This window comes from Jaculus jaculus, chromosome 15, assembly GCF_020740685.1.
Source record: "Jaculus jaculus isolate mJacJac1 chromosome 15, mJacJac1.mat.Y.cur, whole genome shotgun sequence".
In the NCBI taxonomy this organism is placed as follows: domain Eukaryota; kingdom Metazoa; phylum Chordata; class Mammalia; order Rodentia; family Dipodidae; genus Jaculus; species Jaculus jaculus.
This window is the reverse complement of record NC_059116.1, coordinates 34,276,954-34,304,440: the sequence shown is the minus strand read 5'-3', so window position 1 is coordinate 34,304,440 and position 27,487 is coordinate 34,276,954. Positions and strand designations below refer to the sequence as shown.

At 52.7% G+C, this 27,487-nt stretch overlaps 1 protein-coding gene across 1 annotated transcript; it reads left to right on the top strand.

The window, feature by feature from the left end:
- The first annotated feature begins 288 nt into the window (after positions 1 to 288).
- Atp8b3 (ATPase phospholipid transporting 8B3) lies at positions 289 to 22,533 on the top strand. The gene is made up of 27 exons (XM_045134717.1): positions 289 to 388; positions 766 to 854; positions 3,078 to 3,191; positions 3,798 to 3,896; positions 4,193 to 4,254; positions 4,886 to 4,958; positions 5,051 to 5,121; positions 6,080 to 6,162; positions 8,132 to 8,290; positions 8,667 to 8,755; positions 10,826 to 11,016; positions 11,102 to 11,310; positions 11,686 to 11,717; positions 11,816 to 11,975; positions 12,383 to 12,571; positions 12,667 to 12,779; positions 14,109 to 14,273; positions 14,362 to 14,473; positions 15,354 to 15,429; positions 15,535 to 15,634; positions 15,817 to 16,183; positions 16,267 to 16,490; positions 17,653 to 17,736; positions 20,169 to 20,408; positions 20,493 to 20,631; positions 21,360 to 21,487; positions 21,748 to 22,533. The coding sequence occupies exons 1-27, from the start codon at positions 289 to 291 to the stop codon at positions 22,531 to 22,533; spliced, it is 4,254 nt and encodes a 1,417-aa protein (XP_044990652.1).
- The last annotated feature ends 4,954 nt before the right edge of the window (positions 22,534 to 27,487 follow it).

Below are 27,487 nucleotides of genomic sequence, written 5' to 3'. Positions count from 1 at the left end.
TTGAATCGAGGTTCTTTGGCTTTGCAGGCAAACACCTTAATGGCTAAGCCATCTCTCCAGTCTCTGTTTTTTGAAAACAGGATATCGTTATGCAGCCTAGGCTGGTCTAGACCTCGAAGAGATGGTACTGCCTCAGCCTCCCGAGTGCTGGGGTGACCTGCCTGGCTCACAAGATGACGTTTTACAAAGTGGGCTTTGAGCTGCTTGAGGACAGACACCATCCAGCAAGGACTAGGCATCTTGACCTTGGTGTGTGTGTGTGTCTCCCACTCCTACAGCCCCACCAGCATGGACACTATCCCATCAGAGGAAGAGCAAGATGATACAAACACAGGTGGAGTCCGGGACGATGGGCAGGACAGGGGCATGAAGGAGGACAAGGGAGAGGGTGCCCCCTAGCCACACTACAGGTCTCACATGGGCTGTGGTTGGGCTCCAAACCCTGTTCCCCACAGCAGACTCAGGACCTGATGTGGCCTCCAAGCTCCAAGCCTGTTTACAGTGTCTGAACCTCAAGTTAGGATAGTGAGGTCCCTTGACTCCAAGTGCCACGAAGAAAGGGAGGGACATATTATGCCTGGCATGACCCAGTTGGGTTCCCAACAGCACCCTCGCCCCAGCCAGACTGCTTTACCCACCCACCTATTGGAGCTGGGCATCCCTTGCACTTGGGTCCCTCTGGGGCCCATTAGCTCTCCTCAGGGGCATTGTTGGGACGTTGGGGCGGAGTCCCAGTGGCACCTGGGTGCCCTGTTGTCCTTGCAGCGTTCACTTGGGAGGTGAGAGCCAACAACCGCGCCTACCACAAGCAGTTCAAGCAGGGCTTCCTGTGCTGGCAGCAGAAGAGGTACAAGGTATGGCGTCGGCTCCCCAGCTCCCACCCACCAGTGCTTGATTCCCCCCCCACACCCTTGGTTTTTCAAGGTAGTGTCTTGCTGTAGTACAGGCTGACCTGGAATTCACTCTGTAGTCTCAGGTGGCCTCGAACTCATGTCAATCCTCCTACCTCCCCAGTGCTAGGATTAAAGGTGTGTGCCACCACTCCTGGCTATTTAAAATTTTTTTTGTTTATTTTTATTTATTTATTTGAGAGAGACAGGCAGAGAGAGAAAAAGGCAGAGAGAGAGAGGGAGAGAATGGGCACACCAGGGCCTCCAGCCACTGCAAATGAACTCCAGATGCATGCGCGCTACCTTGTGCATCTGGCTTACATGGGTCTTGGGGAATGGAGCCTGGAGCGTCGAACCGGGGTCCTTAGGCTTCATAGGCAAGCACTTAGCCGCCAAGCCATCTCTCCAGCCCTGTTTGGCTATTTTTAAGACAAGGTCTAAGGTATTCCTGGCTAGCCTTGAAATCATGATGCTCATGTCTCAGGCTACAAAGTTCAGGGATAACAGTTCTGTATCTGCACCACCATGCAGTTTTATGTATTTTTGGCTAGAGTGAGAATAAAACCCAAGGACTCCCAGAGGATCAACGGGCACTACCATCCTAGCCCTCCCTGTGGGTTCTAGGCTGTCACTCTACCCCTGACCACACCCCTAGCCCTCACTGTGGGTTCTAGGCTGCCACTGTGCCTCTGACCACACTCATAGCCCTCACTGTGGGCTCTAGGCTGTCACTCTACCTCTGACCATGCCCCCAGCCCTCTTTCTGTTTTTCTTTTTCTTTTTTCTTTTGAGACAAGGTCTCTCTCACAAGGTCTCAGACTGACTGAACCTCAAAATCTTGCCACAGCACCTACAGTCCTCCATGTCTGCACTACCAGGCCTGGCTGGCACTTTATTTATTTATTTTTAAATTTATTTTATTTAGTTGAGATAGAGAGAAAGAGGGGGAGAGAGAGAGTGGGCATGCCAAGGCCTTCAGCCACTGCAAATTAACGCTAGGTACATGCGCCACCACCTAGTACATATGGCTTACATGGGTCCATGGGAATAAAACCTGGGTCTTTTGGCTGCTCAGGCAAGTGCCTTAACCACTAAAACATCTCTCTAGCCCCTAGCTGACATTTTAATCACAAGGACAGAGGTACTGTTTTCACCAAATCCCTGATTTGATCTCCTTACCCTGCCCAGTGGGCATTAAATAAATTAATACAAAACATAGGCCTGGGGCTGGAAAGATGGTTTGGCAATTAAGGTGCTTGCCTGCAAAGCCTAAGGATCCAGGTCACTTCCCCAGTACCCATGTAAAGCCAGATGCACAAAGTGGTCTGCATTTGGAGTTCATTTGCAGCAGCTGGAGGCCCTGGTGCACCATTCTCTCTGTCTCGGTCTCTTCTATCTCTCTCTACATATAAGTAAATAAAAATATTTTTTAATTCTGTTTTTTTTTTTTTTTTTCGAGGTAGGGTCTCACTCTGGCCCAGGCTGACCTGGAATTCACTATGTAGTCTCAGGGTGGCCTTGAACTCACGGCGATCCTCCTACCTCTGCCTCTCGAGTGTTGGGATTAAAGGCGTGCGCCACCACGCCCGGCTTAATTCTGTTTTTATATTTATTTGTAAGCAAAGAGAGATAGAAGAGAGAGAGAGAGAGAGAGAGAATGAGAATTGGTGCATCAGGGCCTCCAGCCACTACAGACAAACTCCAGTCACATGTGCCACCTTGTGCATCTGGCTTTATGTGGGTACTAGGGAATTAAACCTTAGGTCCTTAGGCTTCGCAGCAAGCACGTTAACCTCTAAGCCATCTCTCCTGCCCATATATAAAAATATTAACAAAAAAAACAAGGCTGGCATGGTGGCATACGCCTTTAATCAGAGCCCTCGAGAGGCAGAGGTAGGTGGATCACTGTGAGTTAGAGGCCTGCCTGGGTTTACATAGTGAATCCCAGTCAGCCTGGGCTCAAAAACAATAACAACAAAAGAACCTCTAAGGCCCTATGTATTCAGTAGGCACTTACTACTGCCTCTGAGGCCTTGCATTCAGCAGGCATTCAGATAGTGCTGGCTCAGTGGATACTTCATCAATGCCAGTGGGGCCTCTAGGAGTCTCTAGGATAGGACAGGACCACAGCTAGGGGGTGTGGTGGGCTGGCACAGGCCATGCAGGGGCTGGTGGCTCTTATTCCAGACCAACGCCATCCACACGGCCAAGTATAACGTCTTCTCCTTCCTGCCACTGAACCTGTATGAGCAGTTCTCCCGAGTGTCCAACATGTACTTCCTCCTCATTATCGTCTTACAGGTGGGTGAGGTGACCAGGGGCTGCCTCCTCTGTGGAGCCCTCCCCAGCACCTGGAGCTTGGCTCTGCAGACCCAGGGTGACCAACTTCGGTGCTTGTCCCTGGGACGAGGACACTAATGTCCCACCTGCTTTTTGCTGTTGGGTCCCTTCGATTGATCCCTGGCATGCAGCAGGGGCTCAATATATGCAGAATGATGGAAGGTGTTTGGATGAGGGTGGCCTTGCATTCAATGCAGGTGCTCAGTAAATGCCAGCTGGAGGGTCAGAGGGCCACAGTCCTTCCTAGGGCAGGAGAATTTTGGCCACATGACTCCCTTGGAGGACATGGGGGCTCCCAACAGGGTCATTTCTACTCTGCTTTTATCCATTGAGTTATTAAGCACGGATTAAGCACCTACTGTTTGTAAGGGGCCAATCTGAGACCCTGATCTCTAGGGACCCATGAGAGCCTGAGCCTGGTCTGGGCCCACTTGTAGGAGGGGAGACCAGATGGAACTCAGACCTGAAGAAGGGCTGGGAGAGTTTCCAGGAGGGACCGACGGGGTGGAGGGAGCTAGAAGAGACTGGCAGAGGCTGGTGGGATGCTTGGCCCCCTTGTCTCCACAGAGCATCCCTGAGATCTCCACGCTGCCCTGGTTCACACTATTTGTTCCCCTGTGCTGCCTCTTCGTGATCCGAGCCACCCGTGACTTGGTGGATGACATTGTAAGTAGAGCCTGCCCCGGAGTCCTAGGTGGGGATGGGCACCATGGGCCTTGATGGCAGTGTTGGCCCATGACCCTCATTTGGGAGCCACAGCAAGTAGGTACCCTCTGGCCCTTGCAGCCTCATAGGCTTGGTGGCCCTCAAGCTCGGTGGCCAGTGTGAAGACAGACAGTGGCCTGGCCAGACAGACTCTTTACCATAGAGAGCTCTCAGCTGGCCAGGTCCCTGGGCAGAATGGGGACATCATGGAGGACAGGGGACAGGCCACCTCTAGGACTCTCCCTCTGTTGACCCAGGGACGACATAGGAGTGACAATGCCATCAACAACAGGCCCTGTCAGATTCTGATGGGGAAGAGGTGAGTCCAGGGGCTGCCATGGAAAGACCACAGGGAGCCGAGCCGGGCTTGGTGGTGCACGCCTTTAATCCCAGCACTTGGGAGGCAGAGGTAGGAGGATCGCCATGAGTTCAAGGCTACAAGAGTGAATTCCAGGTCAGCCTGAGCTAGAGTGAGACCCTACCTCAAAAGAGAGAGAGAGAGAGACCACAGGGATGGAGGGTCACTGTGGGTGGGTGCTAGCCAGATGACCAGTACCTTCCATGCTAAGGACATCCTAGTTGAGTCTGCCCAGAACCCAGGCCAGGCTGGCTCTAGGTTGGGGACACAGAGGGTGGGGACCTGAGGGTGCACACAGAGCATAGTTTTGTCCACAAGGGAGAACCTCAAGAGAAGGCTGAAAGGATTTGGATGGGGGACCCTGGAGGACACCAGATGGAGACACAGGCACTGCGTGGGGTTGTTGAGGGGAAACTTCCTGGGGAAGATGGTCACTGAGCTGAGCTGATCTGAGCTGAGCTGAGCTGAGCCTTGGGGGTCTCCAGGGAAGCAGAGGCCTAGAGGAGGGGAACTCTGGGCCCTGAGCCGCCAGTCCAGTGGGGTTTAGACAGGAGCAGCCAGGGTGCTCTCACGCCTCCCACCCTCCTCACAGTTTGCTGTGGAAGAAATGGAAGAACATTTGTGTGGGAGACTTGGTGTGTCTCAGGAAGGACAGCACTGTCCCGGTGAGCCAGTGTCCCACCCATTAGCGCACCCACCCCTTCCTCCCTCCTCTCCTCCCTCCCTCTGATCATGTCCTCTTCCTGTCCCACCTCAGGCTGACATGCTCTTGTTGGCCAGCACGGAGCCCAGCAGCCTGTGCTATGTGGAGACGGCTGACATCGATGGGTGAGAAGCTACGGTGTCCTCTGGGGTCTGGGGGACTTGGGTGTGAGTCCCAGAGGAGTCCCCTTTTCCCAGCTGTTACAAGAGACAGCCAAACACCCATACTCTCTTTGATTTTGGAGGTGGGAAGACATGCCACAGAGTGGGCCGTTCCAACCATCAAAAAGAAATAAGGACAGACCAGAGGAGAGGGCCCACCTTTAGGGAACCAGCAAGTCTGAGCCCTTGAACAAGAGTGCTGTGTGGCCTCAGGCGGGGCGCGCTCCCTCTCTGGCCCTCAGCCTTCTACTGTTTTTTTTTTTTTCAAGTTAGGATCTAGTTGTAGCTCAGGCTGACCTGGAATTCACTATGTCATCTCATGCTGGCCTCAAACTCAAGGCCATCCACCTACCTCTGCCTTCTGGGTGCTGGGATTAAAGGCGTGCACCACCACACCTGGCTAGCCTTCCAACTTCTTTAAATATTTTATTTTATTTATTTAATTATGAGAATATGAAAATAGGTGCACCAGGGACTCTAGCCAGTGCAAATGAACTCCAAATGCATGTGCCACCTTGTGCATCTGGCTTTACATGGAGTTCTGGGGAATAGTACCTGTGCCCTAAGGCTTAGCAGGCAAGTGCCTAACCACTAAGCCATCTCTCCAGCCCCTTAGCCTTCTGATTTCCTGCTGGTGAATAGAAGGTGCTCAGCAAAAATATTCAAGGCTCTGGAGGCTGTCATTACTGGCCACCTTTTCTTTTCTTTTTTCTTTTTTTTTTTTTTTTTTTGGCTTTTCGAGGTAGGGTTTCACTCTAGCCCAGGCTGACCTGGAATTCACTATGTAATCTCAGGGTGGCCTCGAACTCATGGCGATCCTCCTACCTCTGCCTCCCAAGTGCTGGGATTAAAGGCGTGCGCCACCACGCCCAGCTCAACTGGCCACCTTTTCATGACCCCTTGGGTCTCCGTTTGTCAACAGGGAGACCAACTTGAAGTTCAGACAAGCCCTGACGGTCACTCACAATGAACTTACCAGTATAAAGAAGATGGCTGCCTTCCATGGTGAGCAGGGGAGGAGGGCCCCTGTGTCCACTTGGACTCTGCTTGCCTTTCGTGATGGCAGGTGTCACCAGGTCCCCTTACTGGTCTTGGAAAGGTTCCACACTGTGTGGTGGAGGTACGTGTCACATGGAGTCCAGCACTAGGTCAGCCCGTCAGCATCGTACCCCATCCTTCACCAGCCTTTGGGGTGTAAGTAATTTGCAACAGGTTGTCACCTGTAGCAACGGCTCACCATGCCCACCTCGAACTCTGAAGGGCTGTGTCTGCCTGTGGTGCCGCAAGCAGGTACATTTATTTTCTGTCTGCAAAGGCAAGTTGCTTGCAGTGATCATGCACAGACATTTCCTCTCAAACCACAGTGGTGGACACTCAAGCCCTGGCCCTCCTGTGTGTCCATTACATTCAGGATAAGACTGGGCGTGTTAGCACACTCCTGTAATCTCAGCACTCAAGAGGCTGAAGTAGGAGGATCACAAACTTGAGGGTTATGTACTGAGACCTTGTTTCAAAAAATCCAAGCTGGAGCCGGGCGTGGTGGCGCACGCCTTTAATCCCAGCACTCGGGAGGCAGAAGTAGGAGGATCGCTGAGAGTTCGAGGCCACCCAGAGACTACATAGTGAATTCCAGGTCAGCCTGAGCCAGAATGAGACCCTACCTCGAAAAACCAAAAAAAAAAAAAAAAAAAAAAGAAAGAAAAGAGAAACCCAAGCTGGAGCCAGGTGTAGTGGTGCATGCCTTTAATCCCTGCAGTCAGGGGCAGAGGTAGGAGGACTGCTATGAGTTCGAGGCCAGCCTGGAACTACAGAGTGAGTTCCAGATCAGCCTGGACAAGATGCAGACCCTACCTCTTAAGAAGACCAATAAAATGAGGAACAAAAAAGTGTACAGAAGCTGGGTGTGGTGGTGCACACCTTAAATCCTAGCACTCGGGAGGCAGAAGTATGGGGATCGTTGAGAGTTTGAGGTCACCCTGAGACTACATCGGAAATTCCAGGTTAGCCTAGACCAGAATAAGACCCTACCTTGAACCTCCCCACAAAAATAACTCTACAGAAATTGTCAGCTGTGGTGATGTGGTGAAAGATGGTGACACTCACCTGCTCCTTTACTGTCCTCACAGCCCAGACCCAGCCAATTGTGCGATTTGGCTCCACAGGGAGAGAGGTTAACAGCAAGCAGGGACTTCCAGCCCAGCACTTCCCCAAAGTCCCAGAGCCCCCAGCATGCTTGACACAGAGGATGTCCTGTGACCCGTCCTGTCAGCTGCCCAGCATTCCGGTGGGGCACGGGACCACTTTTCAAAGGAGCCTGAGGTTCACAGAGCTGGCAAGAAGCAAGGGCTGGCACCCTGGCTCCTGTGTCCCCCTCAACGCACACATTCCACCTGAAATGTCTTCTTTCCTCCTCATCAATTTCTTTTACTTTATTTATGAGAGAGAAAGAGAGAGAGAGAGAGAGAGATAAAGAGACAGAGAATGGGCCCGCCAGGGCCTCTAGCCTCTGCAAACCACCTCCAGACACATGCACCATCCTGTTGAACCTGGATCCTTAGGCTTCGAAGGCAAGCGCCTTAGCCACTAAGCCATCTGTCTCTTCAGCCCTCTTCTCATGCATTTAATGAGCACTCTGGGGTGCCAGCATGATAGAGAGGGTACTCATAGACATCCCAGGCATAGACATGAGGCAATACTCAGGAGCCCATTGGAGGGACAGTGGCTGGGCTGATTGGGCTGGAGAGTCAGTGTGTGCCAAGACCCAGAGGCCACAAGGGCAGCTTTGGAGTGCTCGAGGGAAGGCTGAGTGGCGTGGGGGGGGGGGGCAGAAGGGTGCCAGCAGGGCAAAATGGGCTCTGCTTGCCTACCATGCGGAGGGAGGCTCAGTGGGTGAGCCTGGGCAGGAAGGAGGTAGGAATGTCTCCATACTCCAGCTGGGAAGAGGAGTGAGTCAGGGGCCATTGGGTCCCCGCAGGTACGGTGATGTGTGAGGAACCCAACAGCAGGATGCACCAGTTTGTGGGGAGCCTGGAGTGGAAAAACCAGAAGTATCCGCTGAGCACCGGGAACATTCTCCTGCGTGGCTGCAAGATCCGCAACACCAGCACCTGCTATGGGCTGGTCATCTATGCTGGTGCGCACCCAGCTGAGCCAGGACAGTGTGGGAGGACCTGCCAGTGGCGGGTTCCTGAGGCTGGGCTTGCCTGGGACCCAGTTCTGTTAAAATGAGTGGCGGTCAGCACGCTGGCTTAGGCTGAAAACAATAGGCTCTGATGTGCAGATGGATGAGTGGATGGATGGATAGGTGGATGGATGGGTGGGTGGATGGATGGATGGTAGGTGGATGGATGGATGAATGGGTGAGTAGATGGATAGATGGATGGGTGGATGGCTGGGTGGATGGCTGGGTAGATGGGTGAGTGAATGGATGGGTGGGTGGGTGAGTGGCTGGGTGGGTGGGTAGGTAGATGGGTGGGGTGGTGGGTGATGGATGGATGCTCTTCCAACAGGTCTTGACACAAAGATCATGAAGAACTGTGGGATGATCCACCTGAAGAGGACGAAGCTGGACCTGCTCATGAACAAGCTGGTGGTCTTGGTGAGCTGTGGCATCCCGACCTGGGGACATTGAGGAAGGCTCCCTGTTGGGGACACAGGAGGTCTGGGCTACCTCTGACTAAGCCCTAGCTAGCCTGTTGTCATCTTCATTCATTAACTTATTTTTTTTTAATTTTTTGATTTATTTATTTGAGAGTGACAGACACAGAGAGAAAGAGGCAGAGAGAGAGAGAGAGAGAGGGAGAATGGGCACGCCAGGGCTTCCAGCCACCACAAATGAACTCCAAATACATGGGCCCCCTTGTGCTAATGTGGGTCTTGGGGAATCAAGCCTCGAACAGGGGTCCTTAGGTTTCACAGGCAAGCGCTTAACTGCTAAGTCATCTCTCCTGCCCAACTTATTTTTTTGCACCAACATGTCATGTAGCCCATGCTGGCCTTGAGCTCCTGATCCTCCTGCTTTTCCCTCCTGGGAGCTGGGTTGACTGGCTTGCCTCTCCACAGCTGGCTGGCTCATGTTAAAATAACTTTTTTTTTTTTTTTTTTTTTTTTTAAGGTAGGGTCTCATTCTGGTCCAGGCTGACCTGTAATTAACTATGTAGTCTCAGGGTGGCCTCGAACTCAAGGCGATCCTCCTACCTCTGCCTCCTGAGTGCTGGGATTGAAGGTGTGCACCATCATGCCTGGCTTAAAATAACTTTTTAAAAAATAATTTATCTTATTTATCTGATAGGGAGAAAGGCAGAGAGAGAGAGGAGAAAGAGACAAGGGAAGGGAAGAAAATGGGCATACCAGGGCCTACAGCCACTGCAAATGAACTCCAAACACATGTACACCTTGTGCAGCTGGCTCATGGGGTGCTGGGGAATTGAACCTGGGTCCTTAGGCTTCACAGACAGACACCTTAACTGTTAAGTCATCTCTCTAACCCATTAAAATCACTTTTGGTTGAAGTTTTTTAAAAAATTTATTATTATGATTGTTTTTTATTTATTAGAGAGAGAGAGGCATGCCAGGGCCTCCAGCCCTGCAAAAGAACTCCAGATGCATGCACCCTCTAGATTGTACATTTGGCTTTACATGGGTCCTGGGGAATTGAACCTGGGTCCTTAGGCTTTGCAGGCAAATGCCTTAGCCACTAAGCCATCTCTCCAGCCTATTAAAATTACTTTTATTTCTTTTTAATATATTTATTTATTTGAGAGAGAGAAAGAGGCAGAGAGAAAAGGAGAGAGAGAGAGAGAAAATGGGTGTTCCAGGGCCTCCAGCCAATGCAAACAAACTCCAGATGCATGCGTCCCCTTGTGCATCTGTCTTACATGGATCCTGGAGAGTTGAACCAGGATCCTTTGGCTTTGCAGGCAGACGCCTTAACCACTAAGCTATCTCTCCAGATCCCCCCTTTTTTTTGAGGTAGGCTCTCACTCTAGCCAAGGCTGACCTGGAATTCACTATGCAGTCTCAGGCTGGCCTTGAACTTGCGGCAATGCTCCTACCTCTGTCTTCCAGAGAGTGCTGGGATTAAAGGCATGTGCCACCATGCCCAGCTTGAAATTACTTTTGATGAAGGTGGCACATGCATCTGTAGTTCATTTGCAGTGGCTGGAGGCCCTAGTGTGCCCATTTCTCTTGCTATCTGCCTATTCCACTCTCTCTCTTTCTGTCAACTAACAAACAACTAACTAACTAACTAAAATATTTAAACAAATAAAAATAAAATAAACCAGGCATGGTAGTGCACGCTTTTAATCCCAACACTGGGGGTAGAGGGCAGAGGTAGGAGGATCGCCGTGAGTTCAAGACCACACTGAGACTACGTAGTAAATTTCAGGTCAGCCAGGTCTACAGGAGATCCTACCTCAAAAAAAAAAAAGATAAAGAAAAAGAAAGAAAAAGTAAATTAAATAACTTTTGATGAGAGACTCAGGCAGGAGGATCAAAACTTCAAGGCAAGCCTGGGCTACAGCATGAAACCCAATGTCTATGAAACCCTACTAAGCCCACGACAGACAATCCTTGTTCCTCTTCTTACCTGGGTGGTCCTGTGGGTGAGCACTGCATTCTCCTGGGGCCCTGCCCATCCATCTCCACCTGCCTCTTTGGCCTGCAGATCTTCCTGTCTCTGGTGATCCTGTCCATAGCCTTGGCGGTGAGCTTCTATTTCATGGTAAAGGAGTTCAAAGACAAGCACCACTACGTGTCCATCCTGTACTCCAGGTCGGTGGTCATGGAATCTTTCCTCATGTTCTGGGGTTACCTCATTCTGCTCAGCGTCATGGTACCCATGGCCATGTTCATCATGTAAGTGTTGTTGGCAGCAGAGTGTGGCTCCCCTCTCCCCCAGGGGGTGGCTGAACCATGACAGATGTGGCCTTGACCTTGGCAGAGCGGAATTCATCTACCTGGGTAACAGTTTCTTCATCAACTTGGACATGCATATGTACTATGAGCCATTGGATATGGCCGCCAAGGCCCGCAGCACCAGTCTCAATGACCAGCTGGGTCAGGTGCAGTTCATCTTCTCGGACAAGACAGGCACGCTGACACAGAACGTGATGACCTTCAAGAAATGCTGTATCAAAGGCAGAGTCTACGGTGGGGTCCGCTCACCTGCCACCTGGCTCCTTCTGGGGGGGGGCGGTCTGTGGTGGTGGGGGGAGGAGTCTGTGAATGAACACCTCCACTCCTGAGTCCTCTATCTGGCTCCTTCTTTGGGGAATCTGGGGGGGTGGTGGCGTGTCTGTGAACAAGCACCTCCACTCTTGACTCAAACAAGTGCCAGCTGCTCAAGGGGCCCAGGCACACTCTTCCCAGTCCAACTCCTACCCAACCGGAAAAGATAGATCACGGCCTGTGTTGCACTAGACCTGGCTTGTTGGGTGATAGATACCTGGTACTCCAGGGCTCTGGGGCTGTGGCACCATGCGTGGCCTCTTGGGGTACCAGATCCTGAAGCAGTCTTTCCGCCAGGTTCGGAAGCTGAATATGCGACCTCCCAAAAGGTGACTGCACAGACCTGGCCCTGGACATTGGTGGGTGGGTGATGCATTGCCCAGAGCCTCACCTGTTCTGTAACCCCTGGCCCCACCCTGCCTTCAAGGGGAACCCGTATGAGTGGAACCCCTACGCCGATAGGAAGTTCCCTTTCTACAACAAGGAGCTCACAGACATCGTGCGGTGCAAGCAGGATAGGATGGTGCAGGAGTTTTGTCGCCTGCTGGCCATCTGCCACACAGTGATGGTCCATGAGGACAGGGAAGGTGAGGGCTCCCTCCTGTTAGTAAGCCCTGGGCGCTCAGGTCACATCTTCTGTGTGTGTGCTTGTGGACGCACATGTGTGTGACTGTGTGGAGGCCAGAGGTTGACATAGGTTTGTCTTCCTTGATTGCTCTCTATTTACTGAGGCAGGGTCTCTCACTTGAATCCAGAGCTCATAGTCCTCCTGAGCCAGGGATTACAGGCAGGCCACCATGTCCACCTAGCATTTACACAGGTTCTGGGATTCCAAACTGAGGTCCACTGAATCATCTCTCAAGTCCCTCAGGTCATGTCCTAAAGGGACCCTAGTGACTCCCAAAAGTAGAGATGAGATTCCCTCAGCCTACGGCAAGCTGGGGTTGACAAGTGCTTACCACCTCTCTTATCACAACATCTCCTTCCTGGCCAGGCCAGCTGCTATACCAGGCTGCTTCCCCAGACGAGGAGGCGCTGGTCACAGCTGCCCGGAACTTCGGCTACGTGTTCCTGTCACGCACACAGGACACCATCACACTGCTGGAGCTGGGAGAGGAGCGGGTCTACCAGGTCCTCGCCATGATGGATTTCAACAGTGTGCGCAAGCGGATGTCCGTGCTGGGTGAGCTCTGGGCCCTTCCCCATGTCCTGAGGCTGAGGACACGCAGGGGTAGAGTGCCAGGGGACAGCGAGGCCCTCTCCTTCCACCACCTGCAGTCCGAAATCCGGAGGGTTCCATCTGCCTCTACACCAAAGGTGCAGACACTGTCATCTTGGAGCGCCTGTCCAAGAAGGGCCCCATAGAGCAGACCACAAAGGACATCTTGTCTGTGAGTCCCTGCTGGGGTGGAGCCCGCGTGTGTGTGTGTGTGTGTGTGTGTGTGTGTGTGTGTGTGTGTAGGAAAGAGAAAGACAGTATACAATACAAAGGAGTGGTGACTTCAGCACCCCCCCCCAGACAGCCAGGCACCATCAGGCAAGTTGTGTATTGTGCGAACATCTTCCTCTTCCTACCTTCCATAGAGACTGAGGGCCCCAAACTCCCATACCTACCTGTCAAGAGAGGATGTCTTTCTCCATACAAGGATGCCTTGTGGATGGGGTGGACTTTGGCCATGGGTGATGGGTCCACTCACTCACCCCTGCCCAGCCAGGCCTGGGTTCTAGGAACTGCTCATCCTTGTCTCCTTGCCCCTCCCCCATGGGTCCCCAGTTTCTTGCTTGTCATTTTCTTATGGCTCCCTGCACAGCTTTGGGCCTTTGCCTGAGCTCTGCCACTAATTCTTTTGGACCTCAAAGTTCAACGGCAAGGCCTCCACCTGAATCAGGGGCCTCCCTAACACAGCATTACCTCACCAGACCTGTCGCCTCGTGTCTCTCCCTGACCTTTCAGGGTTTGAAAGGCTGTGTAGCTGAGTGGGGGAAGGTTCCATCAAGGGCTTGGCTGGGGTCCCCAGGGTGCCCTGCTCTGCAAGGCAGGGGAGGGAGGGAACTGGACAAGCCAGGTGCCTGGTCTCTCAGATTAAAGACGTAGAGCTCGGGGACTCAGCAACTTAGATCAATCATTCACAGAGCAGGTGAGTAAACTGAGGCCTCCCAAAAGGTACAGGCCCGTGGATGCTTCTAATACCCACAGAGACCCATAGTGCTGATGAAGCCCCACTCCCTCCCCTACCCTCTCTTCAACAGCTGGGGTGCAAGGCCCTGGGGCATGTGTGGGGGTGCAGAGGAGCCAGTGGATACACTTATGAGGACCACCACCCGCTCCAGTCAGTCTCCTAGCTCTCCTCTGGTGGGCCTGCTTGAGAGTGTCTGGGAGAAAGAGTGCTCCAAAGGGACCTATATGTTCTTAGCAACCAGGACAGATGGAGAGGCTGGGGTTGGGGTTCCTGAGCAGGGAGGGGTCCGGGTGGACTAAACCAGGAGGTAGCTAGAGGAGATGAGAACCTGCTGAGCAGGCCTGCAGTGGTGGCCTGTGACCATCATCCCAGCACTGGGGAGGGTGAGGCAGGAGGACAAGGCCAGCCAAGGCTGCAGTCCCCCAAACAAAGGCCATACTGAGCTGCGGGCAGAGAGGGAGGGTGTTCTCAGCCAGACGGTGGCCTGCGCAAAGGTCCTGGGGCCCAGAGACCCACTTCCGTGGGCCCGCCCCGCCCCAGGACTTCGCGGAGGAGACGCTTCGGACGCTGTGCCTGGCCTACCGGGAGGTGGCGGAGGACTTCTACGAGCTCTGGAAGCCACGGCACCACGAGGCCAGCCTGCTGCTGAAGAACCGCGGGCAGGCGCTGCAGCGCCTCTATGGCCACATGGAGCAGGGCCTGGAGGTGGGTGCGCGCGGCGGGACTGACCCACGGACCGCGCGGCGGTCCTGGCGCCTCGGCCCGGCCCCGCCTCACTCTGCGTCCTCCGCAGCTGCTGGGAGTCACGGCCATCGAGGACAAGCTGCAGGACGGGGTCCCTGAGACCATCCAGTGTTTGAAGAAGGGGGGCATCAAAATATGGGTGCTCACGGGGGACAAGCCAGGTGGGTCCCTGGCCGACCCCCGCCCCAGCACAACCGCCCTGCCTGGCCTTCCGAGGAGTCCCAGGGGAAGGCTGGTGTGGCTGTCTGCGGGGTCCTAGACATCCCCTAGAGACACCTCTATCTCGTGGTTTCTGGGTCGTTTAAGAGACGCCCACAGTGCTGCAGCGCGTCCCCCGGTGACTCACACAGCCTCCAGGATAGGGTGGGTGCCCCAGGCCCCGAGCCGTCTGCCTGGGGAATAGTTGGATTTGAATTCGGGGTTTTGTTTTTGCTTCTGATTTATTTTTATTTATTTGAGAGTGACAGAGAAAGAGGCAGAGAGACAGGGAGAATGGACCCACCAGGGCCTCCAGCCGCTGCACAGGAACTCCAGACGCATGTGCCCCTTTGTACATCTGGCTTATGTGGGTCCTGGGGAATCCAGCCTAGAATTGGGGTCCTTAGGCTTCATAGGCAAGCGCTTAACCACTAAGCCATCTCTCCAGCCCAGGCTGACCTGGAATTCACTCTGTAGTCTCAGGGTGGCCTTGAACTCACAGCGATCCTTCTACCTCTGCCTCCCGAGTGCTGGGATTAAAAGCGTGCGCCACCACGCCCGGCGCTTCTAATTTTTTAAAAATAAATTTGATGCTCTGGTTGGTCAAAGCGTGGTGGGCCTCAGGCACGACCCACTGGATTCGAACCCTCAATCCAGGGAGCCTCCAGCAGCCCCCCATCCCAGTCCGCGTCTAAAGTTGCAGAGTCGGTTCTCATTGGTCAGCCTGGATGCAGTGTTCGCAGCGAGCCACCGTGATTGGTCGAGCTCAGGCTGGGCGGGCGTGGCCCGCGGGGGCCGGCGCGCAGGTGCTGAGCATGAGGCTGGTTTTTTTTTTTTTTGCAGAGACAGCTGTGAACATCGGCTTCTCGTGTCAGCTGCTGTCGGAGAACACGCTGATCCTGGAGGAGAAGGACATCAGGTGGGCACGGGGCGGGACGGGAAACTGAGTCCTACGGGTGGGGGAGGCGGCGACGGGAGCTGTGTGTACTGTGCACAAGCGCCCTGACTCCGGCTGACCCCGCAGCCGCCTCCTGGAAACCTATTGGGTGAGCAACAATAACCTGAGGATGGCCAAAGTCTTGGCTCACCACAGCGTGGCCTTGGTCATCAACGGGGACTTTCTGGTCAGTATCCCCTCTGGTGGGTACGGTGATCCTGATGAAGGAGGGAGGCTGTGATGATGGGTGGAAGCTGGGATCTTACCTGGAAACATCCGATGGCAGGAGGCTGCAGGGTTCCAGCTAAGGGGTGGAGGGAGGCCGACACAGGACAGATGGTGACATGTCCAGTCCCTGCTGCCCTCTAGGACCAGCTGCTCCTGTCCCTGCGCAAGGAGCACCGGGTCCTGGTGCAGAACGCAGTGGTGGACGAGGTGTATCGGGAAGCCTTCCATTCCAAGGTGAACTTCCGCCAAAGCAGGCGCTTCTCCCAGGTGTTGCGGAACTTTGGCCCCTCTCAAGGCGCATCATCCTCTGACACCCCCGAGACCGAAGAGAGCCCTGAGGAGCAACAAGAGCGGGCCTTCGTGGACCTAGCCTCCAAGTGCCAGGCAGTCATCTGCTGTAGGGTCACACCCAAGCAGAAAGCCCTGGTGGTGGCCTTGGTGAAGAAATACCAGCAGGTTGTGACACTGGCCATTGGGGACGGAGCCAACGACGTGAACATGATCAAGAGTGGGTGGCCGGATAGGATGTGAGGTGGGACAAGGCAGAGGACCCTCACGGGTGGCTGGGGTGACTAACCGTGTCCCCTGCAGCTGCTGACGTCGGTGTGGGGCTGACGGGACAAGAGGGTATGCAGGCGGCTCAGAATAGTGACTACACTCTGGCGCAGTTCTGCCACTTGCAGAGGCTGCTCCTGGTGCATGGCCGCTGGTCCTACGTGCGTATCTGCAAGTTCCTGCGTTACTTCTTCTACAAGACCACGGCCAGCATGATGGTCCAGATCTGGTTCTCTATCTACAATGGCTTCACTGCCCAGGTGCGTCTGGGTGGGGACAGCCCTGGGTGGCACTGGGTCCTACCCTCTGTAGCTCTCAGCAGTGGGCACAGCAAAGAGGCCCCAGGTGAAGCTGGATGTGATGGCACATGTCTGTCACCCCAAACCTCAGGAGGCTGAGGAAGGAGGATCAAGACTTTGAGGCCCATGTGTCATCTGTGGGCACACCTGTATTAGTTAGACTCTATCTCTGGACACTTACACTCTCTGACTGTTCGTATTGGGACCTCTGAGTTGAGTGTCCCCTAGCCCCCAGCCCTCAACCCCCAGCCCACATTTGTCTTTTTTTTTTTTTTTTTTTTTTTTGAGGTAGGGTCTAACCAAGGCTGACCTGTAATTCCCTGTGTAGTCTCAAGGTGGCCTCAAACTCACAGTGATCCTCCCACCTCTGCCTCCCAAGTGCTGGGATTAAAGGTGTACGCCACCATGCCTAGTTTCGCTTTCTTTTCTTTTCTCTTCTCTTCTCCTCTCCTCTTTTTTTTCTTTCTCTTTCTTTTTTTTTCTTTTCTCTCTCTCTCTTTCTTTTTGATTTTTCGAGGCAGGGTTTCACTCTCGCCCAGGCTGACCTGGAATTCACTATCTAGTCTTAGGGTGGCCTCAAACTTATGGTGATCCTCCCGAGTGCTGGGATTAAAGGCATGTGCCCCCATACCCGGCCTTATTTTTATTATTATTATTATTATTATTTTGAAGCTCAAACTCACTGTCACTATAGCAAAAATCACCTTGAAATCCTGATCCTCCTGCCCCAGCCTCCTGAGAGCTGCGGCATAGGTGTGTGCCATCCTGCCTAGCTCCTTCCTACATTCTTTTGGGATTGGATTTCCACAGTGGGAAGGGAGGTGGACGAGGTGCTCCTGAGTCTCTCTGGGCTCTTTATCACTCCCATACTCTAAACAAAGCTGATGTGGTTCTAGAACAATCTTGCACATTTTTATCATGTAGCTTCTACCCATAGCTATTTATGGAGCCCCAAATCTCACACTCCAAGGTGTCACTTCACCTCTGACCCCTGTTTTTCTGCCTCTGCCTGGAAGGACAAGTGTCCAGTGAGCACCCCTAGGATCTGCGGGAGGCTTTGTGGTCCTCTTGGGTAAAGACCCCATTCCTGCTTCTGAGGCTGTGTCCTTGTCCTTCTGCACAGCCCCTGTATGAAGGCTGGTTCCTGGCCCTTTACAACCTGCTCTACAGCACGCTCCCGGTCCTCTACATAGGGCTCTTCGAACAGGTGAGCCGCCTGCCTTCCCCTGGCCCATGGTGGGGCAGCTGCTCCAGCCAAAGCTTGTTTTTGAAGAGGTGCCTCAGAGGAGTCCTCTCAACAGCTCCTCCTTATGCGAGCCCTGAACCTCATCACCCACATCCTCTCTCCAGTGGTCTGTGTAACAGGGAGAGAGGATAGTTCTGTCTGATGTGTCCTAGCCCAGACCCCAAGGAACCCTGCCTAAGAAGTCTAGAGTGGGTGAGGGTCACATAGAACATTCTGGGTCAGTGGGACAGAAGAACAGGGCTTGTATTTCAGTTTGAATTTTTGTGATAGTGGGGGTGGAAATATGCATTGCACTAGGGAAGTGTGTATCTCTGACCACGCCCCCAGCCCTCACTGTGGGTCCTAGGCTGTCACTCTACCACTGAGCCAATGTCCTTAGTCTTTTTGCTTTTTAATTTGAGATTGGGTCTCAGTCTGGTCTTAAACTCACAGTCCTCTTGTCTTAGTCCCCTAAGTGCTAAGACTACTGAAATGCACCATGTCCAGCTACATGTTCCTTTTGTTAGTTTGTTTTTTCAAGGTAGGCTCTTGCTTTATCCCAGGCTGACCTGGAATTCACTCTGTAGTCTCAGGGTGGCCTCAAACTCATGGCGATCCTCCCATCTCTGTCTCCTAAATGCTGAGATTAAAGGCATGAACCACCACACCTAGCTACCTTAAAATTTTTATTTTTTTGAAATCCAAACACAGCTGTCCCATAGCATTTCCTGGCAATAGTTCCAGCAGCCCCAGGAATACCCCAGTCTGTGGATGCTCCCATTCCCATTCTCTCTTTACAATGAAGGGTGTGCACTGAACCTGCTCAATTCTCCTGTAGACTTTATGTGTGTACACATGCATGTGCATGTTGAGGCTGGAGGACAGTCTTAGGTATTGTCCCAAGGAATGCCAGGAGCTCACCAAAGGTACTATACAGGGTGGCCAGCAAGCCCTGGGAGCTCTGGGATCCTCCTGTGTTCACTCCCCAGCACCAGCACTGGAATCACAAGCATGTGCAACCACGGCCAACTGGCATTTTACATAGCTTCTGGGGATCCAAACTCAGGTCCTTATACTTGCAAGGCAAGCACTTCTTCCCAGCCTCTTTTACTTGTCTATTAAAAAAATATTTTTGGGCTGGAGAGATGGCTTAGTGGTTAAGCGCTTGCCTGTGAAGCCTAAGGACCCCGGTTCGAGGCTCGATTCCCCAGGACCCACGTTAGCCAGATGCACAAGGGGGCGCACGCATCTGGAGTTCGTTTGCAGTGGCTGGAAGCCCTGGCGCACCCATTCTCTCTCTCTCTCTCTCTGCCTCTTTCTCTCTCTGTCTGTTGTGCTCAAATAAATAAATAAAATTTTAAAAATTTTAAAAAAAGAAAATAGTTTTTTAAAAAATATTTTTATTCATTTATTTTCAAGAAGAGAGAGGGAGAGAGAGAGAGAGAGGGAGAGGGAGGGAGGGAGGGAGAGAGAGAGAATGAATGAGCACATCAGGGCCTCAAATTGCTGCAAACGAACTTCAGATGCATGTACCAGTTTGTGCATCTAGATTTATGTGGGTACTGGGGAATCCAACTCTAATGGTTAGGCTTTGCAAGCAAGTACCTTAACCGCTAAGCCATCTCTCCAAACCTCTTCTTTCTCTCTTTTCTTTTAAAAAATATTTTATTTTTATTTATTTATGAGAAATAGGCTGGGAGAGAGAGAGAGAGAGAAAGAGAGAGAATGGAAATTGGCATGCCAGGGCCTCCAGCCACTGCAAACAAACTTCACATACATGTGCCCCCTTGTGCATCTAGCTCATGTGGGACCTGGGGAATCAAACCTGGGTCCTTTGGGTCCTGCAGAATTGAACCTGGGTCTTTTGGCTTTGCAGGCAAGTTCCTTAACCGCTGAGCCATCTCCCCAGCCCTCTTCTCTTCTGTTTATTTGAGGCAGACAGACAGAGAGAGAATGAATGGGCGCACCAGGGCCTCTAGCCACTGCAAATGAACTCCAGATGCATGCACCACCATGTGCATCTGGCTTATGTGGAACCTGGAAAATCGAACCTGTCTTCCTTAGGCTTCACAGGCATGCACCTTAACTATTAAGCCATCTCTCCAGCCTCTCTTCTTTTTGATACAGTCTAAGTTGCCTAGGCTGGTCTTGAAATCACTTGAATTCAAATTGCCTCAGTTGTGAGCAGCCAAGGCATCCATGCCCCCGCCTTTTTTTCAAGGTAGAGTCTCACTCTAGCCCAGGCTGACCTGGAATTCACTATATGGTCTTAGGGCGGCCTCAAGTTCACGGCAATCCTCCTACCTCTGCCTCCTGAGTGCTGGGATTAAAGGCATGCACCACCACACCTGGCTCATCCATGCCCTGTTTAGGGCACGTACGCTATGGCAAGCACCTCCTGTCCCCTCTCCCAGGACGTGAGCGCTGACCAGAGCTTGCAGATGCCCGAATTGTATGTGGCAGGCCAGAACAACGAGCTGTTTAACTACTGGGTCTTCCTCCAGGCCATCAGTCATGGCATCATCACCTCCATGATCAACTTCTTCATGACCTTGCTGGTCATCCACAACACAGAGGGGCCTGCCAGCCATGGCGATTATCAGACATTTGCTGTGGTCATGGCCCTGTCAAGTCTGCTGTCCATCACCACTGAGGTAGGCAAGGCCACTGCTATGTCCCCCCCACCCCTACACTTAACTTCTGGACCCTGACCTGCCTGAGCCCCTGCCCCCACCTAGGTCATCCTCATCATCAGATACTGGACTGTCCTCTGCGTTTTCACCATTGTCTTCAGCCTCGGTGCGTACTTCATCATGACGTCCCTTACCCAGAGCTTGTGGCTCTACAGACTTGCGCCACACACCTTTCCATTTCTGTGTGAGTGTCCATGGGCTTCACCACGTGGGAGGTGGTGGTCCAAGGATGGCTGGGCAGGAGGCAGATGAGGCTTAGCAGTCACCCCACAAAATGTCCTGAAGAGGGCCACGAGATGGCTCAGTGGGTAAAGCGCTTGCCACACAAGCACCATGTGAAATGTGGGCCGTGGCAGCTCACGCCTGTCATCCCAGCATTAGGGAGGTGGAGGCAGGGGGTGTCCCTGGAGCTCACTGGCCAGCTAGTTTAGCCAATGAAAGACCCTGTCTCAAAGAATAAGGTGGGGGAGCTGGGGTGTGGTGGTGCACGCCTTTTGATCCCAGCACTTGGGAGGCAGAGATAGGAGGATCGCTGTGAGTTCAAGGCCACCCTGAGGCTACAGAGTGAATTCCAGATAAGCCTGGACTAGAGCGAAACAGAGAGGGAGAGAGAGCGAGAATAACTGAGGAAGATACCTCATGTCCATCTCTGGTCTCTACACACATACCAACATGTATATACACATGAAAGGTGGATGGGATGGTACCTGAAGGCCAACCCCCGAGGTTTTCCTGAGTCCTTCATATGTGGGTACACACACACACACACACACACACGCACACACGTGTGCATGCATTAAAACAAACCAAATTCTGAGGACAGGAATTGGCTCAAGGATGGTCTGTGGTGTGGGGATAAGTAGGTTGAGGGAAGGGACAGGTGACAGGAGATGTCACCCTCCTTGTAACCAGATGCTGACCGCAATGTCTTGAGCCAGCCATCTAACCTGTTGGTGATCTTACTGAACGTTGTCATGAGCACAGTGCCTATCTTGGCCTTACGTTTGGTCTACACGAAGCTCAAGAAAGAAGGCCCTAAGGTGAGGCAGGGTTGGAGTCCCTCCCCCCTCCCACACCATCCTGGGCCCTGCCAGCCCCTCCCAGCCAAGCCAAACATTGTTCCCTAGGAAGAGTAGACACAGAGTACCAGTGTCTCCCAGTGCTCTTGGGACCCAAATCCTCAAGTTGGGATACACAGCCTCATATCCTTTCACAAATGAGCAGACACACACCCAGAATGATCACCCCCACTCTGGAGACTGATGGTCTGCTGTCTCTGCTGTTCCTGGCTCTGTCTTAGGCTCCAAAAGAAGAAGTCTTTGTGGAGCCACCAATGCCCCAGATCCTCCGAGGTGCCCCATCCCGGCGCTCAAGCTACGCCTTCTCCCACCGTGAGGGCTATGCCGACCTCATCACCCAGGGCACCATCCTACAGAGACCCACCCTGGATGATACTGACACCGTCCACGATTCTGACTCTTCTGAGGAGGAACAGCCAACACACCTCAAGGGAAGTTCCCCATGGCGCCTCCGGAAGATCTCCTTTATTGTCAAGAGGAAGCGACCGTCCCAGAAGGCATCCTGTGAGCAGTTGCCTCACACTGCCACTGTCACTAAGAGGCCACCTACCTTGATGCACAGGCCATCTGTGCCACTTCAGGAAGGCTACCAGTCTTCTGTTGACGAGGCTTTCTTCAGTACCAGCTCGGGTCATGCTTTGGAAACCCAGTTAGAAGCCCTTGACAGGCCGTCGTCCAGGCCTGTGTTAGGGAACATCTGGCCAGACACATGGCAGGAGTTCCAATCCCCTCAGGGAGACACGGATTCATCCGTCACTGTGACCAACCCGTCCCTGGCCAAGTCCCAGCCTTCAAGCATAGCGGGGCAGTTATCTGTTGACAAACAGGCTGTGGAGGCTGATCTCTGGCCCACAGAGAGGCAGCCATCCTCCATGGAGGGTTTGCCAGTGTCCTTCCAAAACCAGGCTACACCCAACTCCACCAGTCAGCTACCAGAGACCTCAGGGGAGCAGTCATCACCCTATGAAAGCCACCCAGGGACCAAGAGATCTCTCTCCAGTGACTAGAAGTGTACATCCTAGACTTTTTGTAATAAACCAGATCTATCGAACCCTGGGCTTCTCAGTGAATTCTTTCCCCACATTTCTTTTATTTTAACTATTTTATTATTTATTTATTTACTTGAGAAAGAGAGAGAGGATAGAGAATGGGCATGCCAGCTGCTGCATATGAACTCTAGACACATGTGCCATCATGTGCACTTGGCTTATGTGGGTCCTGGGGAATTGAACCTAGGTCCTTTGGCTTTGCAGGCAAACATCTTAACTGCTAAGCCATCTCTCCAGCACCCCCTTCTCTTCTTTTCTTCTCTTGTTTTTTTTTTTTTTTTTTTTTTTTTTGAGGTAAGGTCTCTCTCTAGCCAGGAATTCACTATGTAGTCTCAGGATGGCCTCAAACTCTTGGCTATCCTCCTACTTCTGCCTCCCAAGTGCTGGGATTAACGGCGTGTGCCACCATGCCTGACTTTTTTATTTATTATTTGAGACAGAGAGAAGGACAGGGAGAGAAAAAGTGAGAGAGAGACAGAGATAGAGAGAGAGAGGGAGGGAGGGAGAGAGAGAGGGAGAGAGAGAATGGGGCCTCCAGGGCCTCCAGCCACTGCAAACTCAAGACACATACGCCACCTTGTGCATCTGACTCTATGTGGGTATGGGGGAATCAAACCAAGGTCATTAAGCTTTGCAAGCAAGTGTCTTAATGGGCTACATCATCTCTCCAACCCCCCACCCCACCCCTGCTTCTTTTGGTAAAAGCAGAGCCTATTTCTTCCTTTTTTTTTTAAATGGGGGTTGGGAGCTGGGCATGGTGGCGCACACCTTTAATCCCAGCACTTGGGAGGCAGAGGTAGGTGGATCGCCGTGAATTCGAGGCCACCCTGAGGCTATATAGTAAACTCCAGGTCAGCCTGGGCTAGAGTGAGACCCTACCTTGATAAACCAACGCCCCCCAAAAAAGGGGGGTTGGGAAGATGGCCCAGATTGCAATCATGAAGGCCTGCGAGGGCCTGAATCACCCTGAGTTCACTTCCCAGCGCCGCTGTAAAAAGCTGAGCATGGCCATGCAGGCCTGTCACCTAAGTCCTGTGGGAAGCAGAGACCAGAGAGTCAACCTTTCTGATCAGCCAGTTGCCCAAATATGGCAGCTCTAGGTCCTGAGAGAGACTCCATCTCGAGGAGATAAAGTAAATGGAAAAACGGTAGAGGAACCTGGCATTCTCCTGTGGCCTCTGCACACAGGGCACACGCTTCTGCACCCATGCATACGTTACACACATATCAGACACATGAAGTTGCAAAGCTAACCCCCTAGTGGTCATGTGAGGAATTGAAGTCAATGTGTACCTTTGTCCTTAGTACCCCTCCCAAGGAAGTGCATTTTCCCAACACCGCCACTTTCGGGCCCCTCCCTCTGTAAGCTGCCTTCTTTGCTGTCCTTCCTCAAGACCTTCAGGGCTGCCTCTCAGAGGTTGATTCTGGAAGGTTCCCTGTGGAAGGTGGAGTGGGATGTACCACTATCTTCCTGGTGGGGGGCTGCATTCCCCCTCCCACCCCCATTCTCAGTCACCCAACGCACATTGAATTGAGTGGATGAAAATAATTTATTGAGAAAACCCCCAAACAACAAACCCAGCACAGTAATGATTAACAGTGGTGGTGATTAAAAAAACAAAACAAAACCCTCATGAGGTCTGATGGACCCCCAGGAGTCACTTTGGGACCCAGAGTATCACTGACGGGAACCCTCTGTCCTGTGCGTGTGAACAGCTCCTCCGTCTATCCACTGGAATCCTGCTACACTGGGCCTGTCCTGGGGGGGGCAGCAATGAGTCACCCCGAATCCTTGAGGCCTCCAGGGAGGTGGTGGGGGAAGCCAGTCTGTCTGCTTCCTACACTTCCACCGGGCGCTGTGGGTGGCTTAGAAACTTGGCCCAATAGCACAAGTGGAGGGACAGTGCTATGTTGGGGAGTCCTCCCCCAGCCCAGGGCTGGAGTGGCTGAGGGTGTTTGGGTGGAAGTGGGTGGGCCACAAGAGGGTCACTGGGGTCTGGAGAAGTTAGGGTGCACCCCAGCCCCGCCACCTGCCCCCATCACCCTGGGTGACCAGAGATTCAAACCGCTTTGATTGTCTGTTCTGGACGCTTAGGAACCTGGTGGTGGCAGGTTGGGAGGTCCACCCGTGGGCACCTAAGATCCAGGGATGGGGGTCAGGTGGTCCCCTGCTGGGCTGCGGCAAGTAGATGGCACTCTTCGGGAGAGGCGAAGGGTATTGAGGTCCAGGAGCCCTTTTTCCTCTCCGGGGCCTCGTCCCTGTCCCTGTCCCTGTCCCCGTTAGACACGCTTCCTTAGAAACGGGGAGAGTTGGCAGCACAGAGGAACAGTGCTAACTGGGGGACGGAATGTAAAGATGCGACACAGAATCCCCCCACCCCCCACCCCCACTTAGTATCGTTTCGTTTCCAGAGGCCTACGAACACACGAGCCATGCAGCAAATCAAATCCCATCGCCTCAGGGTTTTTGGTGTGTTTTTTTTTTTCTTTCACTTTTCTTCCTTTTTTTTTTTTCTTTACATTTGAACACAGAAACACAGAGAATCATAAATACTCTCATAAGACATGACTCCCAAAAGACAAAGAACAGAACAGGCCAGGGAAAGGTACACCTGTCTCGCGCCCTCTCTCGTGGAGATGGACCGGTAAAGGCCGCTGTCCCGCCGCTCGCTGCCCTGACATTCAACGCGTCTCCCACGGAACCGGTCAAAGGATCAACATGCCATCGTTTGCAAAATTATAATTTAACAGTATAAAGCTTCAAGTCACCTATTCCAAAAACTAGCTAAGGTTGTTTTTTTTTTCCTTTTATCACATAAACTATACATTAAATATTTTGAGGTATTTCAGAGAGAATTGTCAAAGGCTAGAAGGAATTGTGCTGGACATTGGTTTCCCTGCACAGGGAAGATCTTTGGTAGGTGTCACCCACGTGGGACATGGTGTGGGGGGAGGCTGGGGTCCATCCGGGCCTGGAGAGGGGCTTGGGCTAGCTTGGGTAGGGGACAGAACCTGTGTGTGTGTGTGTGTGTGTGTGTGTTTGTGTGTGCGTGCACGCGCGTGTTTAAGGATGTATTGGGGGCTAGAGTGGATCCACCAGTGAGGCAGGTGTGTAATCAACGCCTTCCTAGAATCCACCAGGGAGGGACAGGGGCGCGTGGTCAACAGTAGAACTCTTGCCTAGAATCCACCAATGAGGGGAAGGGATGTAGTCAACAGTGAAATGTGGTCTGGCATGGGTGGGTATCTCAGTGTTCACCACAAAGCCAAAAACAAATAAATAAAAATAAATTAAAAGGCCCCGCCTGATGGTATAGGCCTGTGATCCCAGCTCTCAGGAGGCTGAGATATTGCCACAGTTCCAATCCAGCCTGAGGTATAGTGTGAGATCCTGTGTCAATCAAATAAAAATATGAACGTTTCAGTATTTATTTGCGTGTGTATGTGTATGAGCGCACAGGATCTCTTGCCACTACATACAAATGTCTGTCTGGCTTTATGTGAATATTTGGCAATGGAACCTGGGCCAATCAGTATCTGCAAGCAAGTGCCTCTAACCGCTGAGCCGTCTCCCTGGTTCTGGAATGCTATGCTGTAGGATTGTTTGATTTAGCAGTTCATAATTTTCCTTCTCATTTCCAAAGAAGTTGAGTTTTCTGGGCTCTGGGCCTGCTATTTCCAGACAGGTCACCCACCAATGCTGGACAGGGGTATCCATTAGGAACTTGGGGTGTTGCAGAACCCAGGTACTAGTGGATAGAGGAACGATTTGAGTTCCCAGAATGACACAGGGGTGCCCAGGAACCACACAGAAAGGAGCCTAGGTGGTATGCTGCGTCTGTGCACAGCTGCATGGGTGTGCAGAGGCTGTGCAAAGTATGTGCGTGTACACGTGTGCGCATGTGTGTGTGCGTGTGTGTGTCCAGTGGGAAGTTGCTTGGCGAGTACGAACAGGGACTCATTTCACTCTGAGGGTTCTGCCTCGCACCTGAAGATTCTAGAAGGTACTAGAAGCATCCGGTTGCTTTAGCTGGGAGAGCAGCGAGCTGGTAAGGACAGAGGACACTCCATAGACATCTTTGGTTCAAGAAAAAGGCACTCACCACTCACCAACCTCGCTGTCCTCGTCCCTCTCTCGGTCACTCTCTCTGGGGGAACAGCAGCGGGGTGATGAGGGGATGGTGGGGGCACCCTAAGATCCAGCACAAATCCTTGGGGGAGGGGAATCTTTGGTATCAGGCGTGATTTTTCCAATCACAGACATGAACGCTGAGTGAGGTAGCCTGGACACGGGTGAGGGGTTTTCACTAGAAAGTTTTCAAGGGAGGTGGCCCCCCTCGGGAGGCAGCCACAGGGTGGGGGTTTGGGGGAGAGGGGTGCAGGTTCCTTCTGGTGGGTCCTCCCAGGATCTTGAACCCTGGCAGAGAGGCAACCTATTGGGTATCCAGTCTTGAAGGTCACCCCCAGAGGAAGGAAAAGTCAGGGAGCAGGGGTAGGGGAGGGGCTCTCCTCTTCATGTCTGACCCCTCCCCTCCTTGTAATTTTCTTTCTTTTGGCAAAAAAAAAAAAAAAAAAAAATGGAGCAAGCAGATTCTGACTTCATCTTCTCTGTCTTTGGCGAGAGGTGTAGCCCACACAAAGTTCACCCCTGAACGAACGTGGTTTACGGGGTGGGAGTGCTTGTGTGTTCACCCCATGAAGACCCCCGTGATGGGGTGGCAAATTCCAGAAGTTTCGGCGCTGTGTACTCCAGTTACTGGCGCCTCTGTGGGTCCCCAGCCGGTAGACGCTGATGGTGTCAGGACGTCGTCTTCGGGTTGCTGGGTGATCGCTATTTCCCCACGTGGCATTCTTCATACCAAGGTGCGTAAAGTGAGTTTAAACCAGCGGTGCTGGGAGGGTGGCCGACGGG